Raw genomic sequence first — 12691 nt, 5'->3', positions numbered from 1 at the left:
ATCCGATGAGAGTAATAAAATGGTTTTATAAAATGATGTTATCTTGATATCCCTCAATTACTTCCCTAACAATGTTTTATTAGTTACGATTAAAATTGTATTTAGGGTCAAGAGTAATTGGTTTGATACTAATTTAGGATTAGCTGAGTTACAGCCATTGATAAATCTTACTAATATTATAAATGTGAAAGTTTGAGTGTTTGTTTGAGGATTGGGCTGAAATTTGGCATGATGATAGCATAATTAATTTGGCATTCCCGATTAACATATAGGCATATTTTTATCTAAAAAAATCCAGTGGCTCTGTAGTTCTCTGTGTTAACCTTATGGAGTATTCATATTTGAGGGAATTAAAGAATATAGTCGGCTGTTTCAACTTAAAAAGTTGGTTCTATGATATGCAAAAGCATTAAAAAGTTATAAAATTTACCTACAGGGTGCAGCACTATATTCTTTTGCATCTATATATATAAAAGGCAAAGCCCTCACTGACTGACTCACTCATCACTAATTCTCTTACTTCCCACTTACCTAGGAGGCTGAAATTTGGTACACTGATTCTTTATGCATTAAATAGGAAAACTAAGTTGTTTTTATTCTGATAGGACTCTCGGGCTCCCCCCCAGTGGCTCTGGAGTTTCCCATGATAACCTTATGAGTACTCATATTTAAATGGAATTAAAGAATCTTAACAGCTGGTTCAACTAAACAATTTGATTCTGTGATGTTCAATAGAATTAAAAAGTTAATAGGTTTACCAACGGGGTGCAGCACTATTTTTTTTTTATTTATGACAACAGCTAATTTGCAACCATAAGGTGAGTGAGCGTAGCGAACGAGCTTCAACTGGAGCTGGAGGCAAGTTAGCGTAGCGATTGAGCTCCATTGTTTATAAAAAAGCCCTTGAATAAATGTTTAAAAGCATAACTACTTTTTTCATTTTTATATAATTAGGTAATAAATATGTTTTATTGACATTAACACAATGTACAATAGATTATAAGATTGAATATAATCTTAAGACGTCTTAGTCTAAAATCGCAGCAATGCGCGACGGGTACGCTAGTCTATATATAAAGCCAAAAGTACCCATGAACTTTTGAGAAAACTACAAGTCACACCCCCATAAACCATATAGGTACTCAAAATGTTCGCCGTGACGAGAAACCTTGCGCAAAACTATCCATTATGTCATAAACTGCCCTATAAGGTCATAATCTATACTAATATATAAAAATGAGATGGTGTGTGTGTGTCTGTTACCTAATAACTTAAGTAAGAACCACAGAACCGATTAAAATAAAATTTCGTATGAAGGTAGCATATGCCTGGTTAACAGACCTATCTCTATTATTATATTTCCCTTGGGCTACGCTCCATGGGCTTCCAAAGTTTCAATGTTTACATTTTGGAAGAATGTAAATAGTACAAAATATTAATTGAAGTAAGCTGTAAATAATATAATTTTACAGTTCAAACAGCAGAGGTTAAGGAGGTACAGGTTCTGCTCCCAAGATTCTAATGTTTTGTGATTATGAGAATAGTTTGATTAAAATATTTATGAAAATATACTTATTTTCATGGAAACAGAAAGGATCATTACCTACAATGTACAGTATATATTTTTTAAACAATTTTTATATGGTAGCTTTTTGTTTAAGAATTTGAACTAATAAACAAATTATTGGATCAGGATTAATAATTTTAAAAACTAAGAGATGTATCTACAGTACTGGTACATTTTTAAAAATTTAACTGACTCAATGTTTACACTTTTAATTGTGTTTTAATTCAATTTACAAACTACATTTTGACTATAAGGCCTACCTACTTTTATTCTGTCCAGTGGTAACTACTACTTATACTTCACATTAGCCTTTTTACATTTACAGAAATCTCCTTAGTAGTTGTGTTTTTACAACACTGCTTTAATTTGACTATGGAAAATATCACAATACTAAAGCTGCACGCAATCCACTTTTGTTTATAAAATCAATTAAATATCTGTAACATAACAATGTTTCTTTAACTTACTCAATGTTTTAAATAATTATATAAATTAATGAAAATACATACACGTTTTGAACTATATGGAACGATTTAAAATAATAACTGTTATGTATTATATTGTTGATTTTATTTAAATTAATGAAATTTGTGCCCTGATTAACAATATTAGTGGTTGGCTTTCTAACTCAAGGTAATACAAGTTTTCCATTAGTTTATTTTTGCTTATTATTGTGATATATACGCTCGTATAGTATACGAGCCTGTAGTGCAAGTCAACCTTCTATTATAAATACTCGAGTGACGTCAGAATATAACGGGAATAGCACACCTATGTATTTTCCTTCCACCATGATAAATACTATTTATAATATTATTTACAAAACTCGTTCGTATAGACTATGATCTGTAGAGTAAGTGAGCCGTGCCATGGGCTGAATTTTTATTTCAGGATTAATTTTGCCAACAGTGTCATTTGGAGGCTTCTGATTGGCTGAGAAAACACCATTACCGGAACGATACAATTTGCCGTCATCGGCCTCGGTGGCGTAGTGGATGATAGAGTGATGGGCTGATAAATGGGAGGGTGGGGTTCGGTTCGAATCCCCCCAATAGTACTAACTTTTTAGTCTAGGATTTTTTCATTATCAGCAAGTTTGGTTGGTTTGGTTAGGTTATGACCTTTTAATTTTATAATTAAAACATTACAAAATTGAATTTGAGCCATTTATAGTTTTATTTTATGAACAGAACTATTTTTTCGATTAAACCTTCATTCGGTTTTTCATCATCAGCAAGTCTGGTTCGTTTGGTTAGGTTATGACAGTTTAATTTCATGATTAAAACAATATAAAATTGAATTTTAGGTATTTATTATATTTGTGATTTTATTTAATGAACAGAACTAATTTTTCGAATAGTAACCCTTCAATAGTCAATCAGAAGCCTCCAAAAGACACTGTTGGCAAAATTAATCCTGAAAAACAAATCGTGCATCCCATGGTTTGGCTGCCTCCAGTCTCCACCCTAACAAGAAGAACAAACAACTTCGAACAGAACAGAATCAAGACAAGAATCAAGTAGTGATAAAACCATTATCAATATCAGTTCAGTTGTTTTGTTTGTATACTTTTTTGAGTTTGTCTAAGTTAACCTATATGGATAAAAAAACACTATAACTAAACATTATAAATCAATCAGTCTTTCATAACACTGTTAAAAATTAAAAAGAGTTATTTCAGATAATTTATCATTATGTATCAACAACAGCAGTCATCGGTTAGTATGCAAGTTTTAGGATATTAGGTTAGGAATTGGTTTAACTTAGTACATTTTTTAGGTAGCCTAACTTACTGTAGGCCTAATGTAAAGGAATTCAATAATTATATTCACCCAAGTAACTGTAGCCAAATTAGTTAGTTTACGTAGTTATTCAATGTAGTTAATTTACGTTGAATTCATAAACAAAGGGAGTAACATCTATGTCCTCTCCTAGGCCTAACTTTTCCTTGAGGTACCGGGTTCAAATCTAGCTAAACCACCAATGAATTTTATCATATCGAAATGCTAATGCCGCAGGTCCTAACATAGGTCTAAACTTAGCCTGAATGTGAAAAACAATTCTGGTTTCTTGCCAAGCGTCCTAAGTTAAGTTAGTTACTGTAGTACAAAAAATCAGGTACATTTTCTTAACTGGGCTACACTAATATTCATTGAAACTATCGATTCGATAAGTAAACTGTCGCATCCGAACCTGGATGCGAGCGAAGGAGGATCAGGTTCGGATGCGACAATGGCGACGAGTTTAACAACTATTTCTGTGCTTGGGAATGAAAGGGTTTTAAGCTGTTTAATGGCCCATTATGTGTATTTTTAAAATTACCTGTTGTGTTATCACTAAAACAATCATAGAATACAAACCAATACATGTAGGCCTACAGCATTATAACTTTACACCAATGAAAAGGACTTTATTCGTATCATCTACTTTGTTCACATTGAAATACCTGAAATGATTGATTACCGTCCATAATTAATATCTTTGATATTGCTAAACAACTCATTTAATAAATTTGATGTTTAATTCAATCCGAGCAAAGATCGGTCTCCTGGTACAATTAGTGACTCAATTGTCGATTTGATTTCCAGTTGTTTGGCATTGTTTTTAGTTCAACCTTTAATTTGATGTAGGCCTACACAAAGCACATGTCAACCTATATGGTAACATTTAAGAATCTCGGCATACTCCTCAAGGGATTGGAGGTGGAGAGTCAATGAACCCATGAAAAACAAGATATTTAGGTCTAACTAAGATGTGCAGAGTTTAAACATTCTAACCTATTACCGTTTAAAAAAAAAGTAGGAGGGAAAGGACTTCAAACCATCGATATATAACTACTTCAAACTCACCCTGTTTATAGATTTTTATGTCCGTTAACGCTATAACTTGAGCAATTTTTGTCCGATTTTGATGAAATTTGGCTTGAATATGTAGGCCGGGATAAACTTGAATGAGTTTGCGAACCAGCATGATTGGACATGGGAACCGGGGTTTGGGGCTTTCTCAATTTTAACCCCCAAAATATAAAATTTCCCAATCTCTCTTAACCGTTACAAAGAGCTTAAAACAATCAATAATTTAGTATATTGAAATGTTTTTATTACAGTTACTGCCTAGGCATACTGTTTACGAGAAAAATTCAGAAAATTGTAAATTTAACCCCTTCGCTTACAACGACGGCGATCCGCCGTCGCGCTCCCGTTAGCCATTGTGTGAAGCGACGGCGAATCGCCGTCCGCTATTAAAACCTGTTTGTGCCGAGTTAGTTCCCCAGAAATCCAATAGATCGCATATGCTTCTTGTTCTATGATTTCCAGGCTTTCTTTTGGTTATATTTTCGTCATCTCAGTCCAGTCCAATCGGCAAAAAAACTGAAGTTGAAATGGTGCAACTTAGCAGCTGACGACGTCTACTCTGGTTTCACAGCTGATACGTTGTTGTGTTTACTTCGACGATGTAAACATTGTGTTAGAGCCTTGTTTTACTTTATTATTTTATTGAAAAGTGTAGTTATCTTATAAAATAAGTTATAGAATTTACTTAGTGTAAGTTTTTATCAGTATTTTACTTTTTCGTCGTTATAATGACTGAGTTATTAGGCCTATCATGTCGTGTTTCACTTCGTCGTGATAAAGATTGAGCTACAGTATCTTGTTTTACTATATTATTCAATTGAAAAGCTTTTGTATAATACGATGAGTCTTCAAAATAACTTGGTATTCGTGGATGAATGTGGAAAAGAGTTAGATGAAAGTGACATCATAAAACTTATAGGGGATTGTGACAGTGACAGTGATTGTGACTTGTTTGAGGAGAGTGGTTGGAGTGATGATGATGATTTGGAAGGGAGCAGAATTCAAGTGAGTAATAAGTCTAATACGCCTATTGATTATGAGACCACAGTTTCCCCAGAACATAATACTAATTGTGTTAGGCCTAGGCCATTAGAAAGTGACCAGTTGTTGCTTGAACAGCCTTCTTGCAGCTATGCTAGGCCTATGACCCCTCCAGATGCCCTTACTGTCCAATATAATTCAGATTTGTCTAGTAGGCCTGAAATATTTTATCAGCATGTATCTTCTCCATCACGTGATGAAGAATTGCCTAAATCAGTCCAGTTTCTTGATCGGTTATACCGCGGTAGTATGAGCGCGCCTTCTCTCTCGCCTACACCGAGTGAGGAAGCTGACGACCCTGGTTTCCCTGACTCTAGGCCTATAAATGATATAGATAGTGGCAGGCATAGGCCTATGACCCCTCCAAATGTCCAATCTGATTTAGATTTGCCTATTAGGCCTGAATTATTTGACCAGCTTGCATCTTCAATCGTGCCTGCCCTCTCACCTACACCGAGTGAGGAAGCTGACGACCCTAGCTTTCCTGACCCTAGGCCTAAAAGTAAACCTGTTAGGGGCAGGTCTAGAGGAAGAGGTAGGCCTATAGGAAAAAAAGCTATTTCACAACCATCTAAGCCTACTAAAAGGTCCAAAACTCAAACTAGTAACGATACAGCTCCACCAAAAAAGAAGAAAAAGGAGGGTTGGCAGTGGACCAGTACCATAGAAAGTAATATAATAAATAAAATCCCTTTTACTGGTTGTCCTGGTGTTAGAGCAAGTTTGGCTAGAAGTTTAGGCTCAGCTCCCTCTGAATTAGATGTTTTCAATGCGTTTCTTGATAATGACTTTTGGCAACATGTTGCAACAGAGACTAATAATTATGCCAAAGAAACAATTAAGAAAAAGAACGAAGCAGGCGGGGTAGGAAAAACTATATACTCAGAATGGTTTGACACAACTGCAGATGAGATGGCTTGTTTTTATACACTGTGTGTCCTTATGTCGCTTGTAAAAAAAAGAACCATACAATCATACTGGTCGCCTAATGCTGTAACTGAGACCCCTTTTTTTCGTAAAGTGATGCCATTCCGCCGTTTTTTGCTACTGTCCACATTTTTCCACCTTACAGACAATAATAGGAAACCTGTGAATGATAAACTGTGGAAGTTAAGGTACGTTATTGAGTACATGAACAGGAAGTTTTCCCATCTGTACATACCTGATGAAAACATAGCTGTCGATGAGAGTCTTATGAAGTTCCGAGGGAGGTTGGGCTATGTCCAATTTAATCCCAAGAAGAGAGCCAGATTTGGCATAAAGTTTTACAAGTGTTGTGAATCTGGAAGTGGTTATTGTTCTAAATTTAAGATCTATACTGGAGCTGAAGTCAAAGAAAATGTACCGGTTGAAGAAGGAAGTGGGGATTCTACACAGGAGGAAAAGCTGTTAACGAGTGAGGCGATAGTCGTTGAAATGACAAAAGATTTGGCAGGAAAAGGACATACTCTGACAATTGATAATTGGTACTCCTCACCTCTTCTCTTCTATAGACTTAAGCAAATAGGTTTCAATGTAATTGGAACAGCTAACTGGTGGAGATCAAACATGCCAGAGAGCTTCAAAGAGGGTAAACTTAAGTTGGGCGACTACGAGACAGCCTATAGCCACGATATGTTAGCAGTAAGGTGGCAGGACAAGAAGCAAGTTTGCATTTTGTCTACCTTTCATCAAAAAGCTGACAAAAGATCAACTGGCAAGAAAGACAGAGTTACCCAAGAAATTATAACAAAGCCAGAACCAGTGATCTACTATAATCGTTCAATGGGTGGAATTGACCGCGAGGATCAGCAATTAGCGTCGTTTCCTAGTATGAGGAGGTATGCTAAGGGATACAAGAAGATCTTCTTTTACATAATGGACATTGGCCTTTTTAACTCTTATGTAGTGTTCAAAAAATTAACCAGAAAAAAATTGGGGTTCAGTGAGTTCAAGGAGAGGTTTGTCAAGCAAATGTTTGAGTCGCGACAACTGCCACCGTACAATCGAAGAGGACGATCATCCAACTCAGAAACACCTCTGAGGCTCCAGGCAGCAACTTGGGGACATTTTCCTAGGCCTATTCCTCCAAATGAAGTCAAACAAACACCTTCAAGAAGATGTAAGGTGTGCAGTGCCCAGGGAAAGCGCAGTGACAGCCGATGGGAGTGTGAGCTCTGCCTTGTCGCACTTCACATGCCAGAGTGTTTCAAGGCATACCACACCAAAATGAACTTTGCTTGACATTTGGTGAGTTTTTATAAGTGTCATACAGTATTATAGACTAGTTCCAAAACATATATGAGCCCTATGTAGCTAAAAATTACCAATAAAAAAGTTTTTTTTAATTTTTTAATTTTTTTATTTTATTTTTATATGGTATAATAAAAAATTATAGTTATATTTTTTTGGGAAATATTTATATATTTTGAATCTACATTTAATTTTGAATAAGAAAATAATAATATCTTGCATATAAATAGTAAATGTTGCCTGAAAAAAAATTAAATCAGAAATGAATGAAACTAGCCACAACAAATTCGTTTGTTTTGGCCTAGGCGGGTAAAAAAAAAATCATAAGTGAATGGGTTTTAAAATGAAGAATAAGTAAACTGTTGTAGCCTATTTTGTTTTTTTATGGATTATATTTGGATCAAAATTGAAAAATGTATATGTTTTATACTAAGTCATTGATGTTTTACTAAAAAACACTTAATTACCCTCCCTGTAGCACCAAACCTAGGTCTTTTTAAACCTAATGATATTTAAATAGATTAAAATGAAAATCAAACCAGGCAAATGGAAATTTGCTTAGTGAGCAGGTTTGCTGCAGTGGAATATTTCTACTTACCGTAACAATAAAAAAGTAATCCTTTGCATATCCTAAGTTTTCCTAATCAAGTAAACATTGAGTTTTCTGTTTTCAGGACAGTCAAGATCTAGCCTTGTTCAGGACGGTATTGACTTATTGCGTTTTCATCTTGGCCTTGCCAATATGTGCATTCTTTGCATCTAAGTTCTTTTTGTTTGATGGTAAGTAATATATATTACTTAATACAATAAGGGTTTTTGTCAGTTGACTTACATCCCCTTTTCAGCAGTCCTAACTTAGGTCTACTTAACCGATTTCCAAGATTGGAGTGTCATTTTGGTACTTTCCCGTTAAGGAGAATATTCATTATTATCGATGATTTTTTTTTTGTTACATCATTATTCTATTTTTTGATCCAATACAACGATATTAATGAACGAGAAGTCAGCTGACAACTACGATAAGTAAATGTTGTTCAGTATCAACAAACAATTTGAAAAATATTATATTGAAATGGAACTGTTCTAAAGTAACCTTACCTAACCAACAAAACTTGCTGTAACATTTCCAAATCCCGTTTCATATTACTCTCATGCCTTTTCTGTTATCAACCGAAATTTTGAAAAGGTACAGAAAGTTTGGTTGGTTATGTTAAGTTAGTTTAGAACAGTTTTATTTCTGGATCCACATAATATAATATTTTTGACTAAACAAGATCAGTTAGTTAGTTGTCAATTTGTAATTTAAATGTGTTTGAAGATATTAAAACAGAGGGTATGGATCGTAAAGGAAAAGAAAAATATCAATATATCGAAAGAAATTAGATCGATAATAATGAATGTTCCCTTTAACAGGAAAGTACCGTCATTTTAAAGCTTATGATCTAGCGCACCTGCAAATGGTGAAAATATGTCAATTTCCTTAAGGGATTCGCCCCCTTAAGTTTCAAATATTTCTAAAGTTCAATTTAAAAGATCCAGTGTTCCTGGCCAACTTTCTTTATAATAGGCCTAACAGTTTAAATACTAGTAAGTTAGTACACTTATTCTGCACTGGATGAGTGAACGTGAGCGCAATAATGGAAGAGTCCACCCGCACCTAGCCTACTTACCGGTGTCACTGGTGAACACAATGTTATTTGTATAGGCAAATCAACCAAATCTCTGTCAACAACAATCCTAACTTCTCACAACTTTCTTTATAATAGGACTAACAGTTTAAATATGAATGTAGTATAACAGCTGATCATTTCAGTTGAATGTTTAATCACAGTCAGATTGTAAACAAGAGATAGACAAAACAGTTTATGAAAACAGATTTTAACACATTGACTGCTGAAAATGCTTATACAGTAGGCCCTAATTGTGTTCCAAATATGCTACATACACACATTGAAACAATCACGAATTCCGTAATAGCCGATGGATCAGGATGTGGTAACATAACAACACAATGAAATGTTTTGAAGAGCTTATAAAAGAACCAAAATAAGTATATATTCTAAAATAATAATAATAAAGATTAAAATTAGTCAAGGAAACTTCACTGGATAGTCAATTTATATGAAGTGCCATATGGATTGACTCTACTTCTAAAACCTGTTGTTTGTACCAAGGTATTTTGGCCATGACAACAATCAACAGCAACGTATACTCTGCTGTGACGGCAGTCGTAACACTTCACTTGGCCCTGGGCTGTTACATCTACAGAGCCTACTCTTACGATCATACGCCCAAGGCTCCAGCCAAAGTGGACTAAGACACGCGGGGAAACTGTGTATGGAACAGGTAATAAACTGTGTTTTAACCCTTTAAGTCGGTTTGACAAACCTTCTTTGTCACATTTAACACGTTCGCTACCACAATTATACGGAATTTACGTTCGCATAGACCAGCGACGCAATTGTGCGTCGACTCGTTTCTCACAATAGACCACCGACGCATATTTGCGTCAGCTGGTCACATTGAAATAGACTAACGACGCACAGTTGCGTCGGTGTTCAATGTTATTAATCAGGGTATTTCTTAGCAAGGGTCTATTTTAAAGCCCTGATTTTATCGTATCAGTCTAGAGGGATATCTCCCGCAAATGTGCGTCGCTTGGTCTGTGGATATGACGATTGGTTACGTCACACAACAGTTGGCAACATTGTTGTTTACATTGTGTATTCCGCGACATCACAGAACAGATGTAAACGTTATAACCTTTGTGGTTTTGGCTAGTGTTTAGTGGAGTTTCTTTATTGGTTTGTGTAAAAGCTTGAAACAACCAAATTTACAACGACGCTTACGTGCGTCGCCTGGTCTATTGAAACGAAAATGTAATCTTTTTAACTGGATTTCATTAAATAGACTGACCGACGCATATATGCGGCGTTTAAAAATTTGCTTAAAACGATAAATAAAAACAATATTTATTGCTTACTAATTCACTTAAGGTTATTATGAAGTCAATTAGTCCATTTAAACGATATTTCTCTTTTGGTCTGTCGGCAATGTTATTCCTATATCACTTGGTCTGTAAGGAACGTCATGATCATTCCTTTTGGTCTGTAGGAGTGACCGGACCGACGCAAATGCGCGTCGCTCGGTAGCGAACGTGTTAAAAATGCACCGCTGCTGTTTGACGTGACCCACTCATCCATTAGATGATTGATCTTTTAAAGCTGTATCAAAATGTGACAGACACAGATTTATAGTTTTTAAATTTGAAAACTATGAAAGGTTAATTTTTAATAGAGTACTATGAACCCTTTAGCTGTGAATATGGACCTAAGAGTCCAGTTTAAGGCCACTAGATATTTTTGAATTCTATTTTGATGATGAAATTATGAATTTATTAATGACTAGCATCAACGCTTATGCTGAACAGCAAAGGGCAAAATGAGGGATGGTTTTTGGCTTGATTTGGGGGAAACCTCATAATGAAGTCCGATGGGCGAAAATTTTCTGCCTAAAGCTAATGATTGCAAAGAATAATTAATAGTTGTAATCTTTGGGTTAAAATACTACACTATGTTTAGGGAGGTAAGAATGCTCCAGTTTTCAAGTGACCCTATATTTAACATTTAACTGAAATAGCCTCTCTGGTGTGTGCCCCTGTGTTTAGAACAGATATAAAAGAATATTCAGTGTGGCAGATTGCTTGTAATAAATATATAAAGGCTACTTACAGTCTTCGCAATCCTGTTGATTTAGCACTATGGCTGTTTCGGAGATAACTCAGTAAAAGCAGTTGGTCGTCAGTTTTTAGTCGTGCACCTGCCTTAATGTTTTTGTGTCGTGTCCGTGCCTTGTGTTGCATGCATTATTTATTAGACTTTGACGCAATGAAAATGAAAAAACCACGAAAAAAATGAAAATATGTAAATAGTTAAGTTTAGTGTATGACGTCTACACACACACCCAACGATGGAGTTATCTCCGGAATGGCCGTAGTGCTAAATCAACAGGATTGCGAAGACTGTAAGTAGCCTTTATATACAGATATAACCATAGATTACATAAACACAATTACACCACAAAGTTCAAAACTGTGACACAAAAACAATGAAACTTGAATTAAACACTACACTTCTTTATATCTACCGATCCAAAACCTCCATGTTAATTTAATCATGAAAAACCAACACTAGCGGACACAACCAACTCAACACCAAACTAGTTAGTATAAGGGGTTGGTGTCAATATATGGTACAATGTGGTAAAATCTAATTCAATTGGCATGTTATATAGTTGTAGTTAAACTTTGATAAGCTGTTTTATTATATGAATTTTTTTGCAGGGCAAAAGGACCTTAAGTTTCTCCTGTGGCTCCGAATGCAACCTTGCATTATTTAGGACTATTGTTTTTTATTGAAGTCACGACATTAATTAATTTATTGTACATGATCACAGTAGTTTTCAGCAGTATTATTTCTTATTTATTATCATTTTGATTCCTGTTTAAATTACCAGGCAAAATTAACGTGTAGTAGTACTTCTGCTAAGTTTCTCTGTAAAAAATTATTTTCTAGTTTTGGTGGGAGGAAATCAGTAATGTAGGTAAATGTACCGGTAGCTTAAGGACATAAATGTAATTTGTAAAAAATTAAGTCTTTTTGTACATACTTGTAACAATTGTAAACATTAACAATGAATTAAAATTGTTTACCTAAAAGAGTAGTTTGTTTATTTCCTCTAAGTAAGTGAAAATAAGAATCTTAAAGACGCCTCTTGAGTTGGTGAGTACCTTGATTTAAAACTTAATCTGAATGATTTTACTTCTGTGGTGAAAGCCCATAGTGTTTCTGTGACTTTTGTAATACTGTGAATCAAAATTTTCAACCATATCAAGACATAAAATTACACTAAACTAGCTTCACAGAGAAGTACTTTTAACTATTTTCTTTTTCTTTTTGGACCTATCAAGATAATCTACAGGGTGATTGCATCCAAA

The 12691-nt window shown here is 34.8% G+C and overlaps 1 protein-coding gene across 1 annotated transcript; it reads left to right on the top strand.

The window, feature by feature from the left end:
* The first annotated feature begins 3109 nt into the window (after window positions 1-3109).
* LOC128990392 (vacuolar ATPase assembly integral membrane protein VMA21 homolog) lies at window positions 3110-12412 on the top strand. The gene is made up of 4 exons (XM_054412740.1): window positions 3110-3285; window positions 8370-8475; window positions 9870-10041; window positions 12038-12412. The coding sequence occupies exons 1-3, from the start codon at window positions 3262-3264 to the stop codon at window positions 10010-10012; spliced, it is 273 nt and encodes a 90-aa protein (XP_054268715.1). The 5' UTR covers window positions 3110-3261; the 3' UTR covers window positions 10013-10041; window positions 12038-12412.
* The last annotated feature ends 279 nt before the right edge of the window (window positions 12413-12691 follow it).

This window comes from Macrosteles quadrilineatus, unplaced genomic scaffold (assembly GCF_028750875.1).
Source record: "Macrosteles quadrilineatus isolate MER2022 unplaced genomic scaffold, UCM_ALF_1.0 Scaffold_3__2_contigs__length_128488019, whole genome shotgun sequence".
NCBI lineage: Eukaryota > Metazoa > Arthropoda > Insecta > Hemiptera > Cicadellidae > Macrosteles > Macrosteles quadrilineatus.
This window is presented reverse-complemented; position numbering and strand designations above follow the sequence as displayed.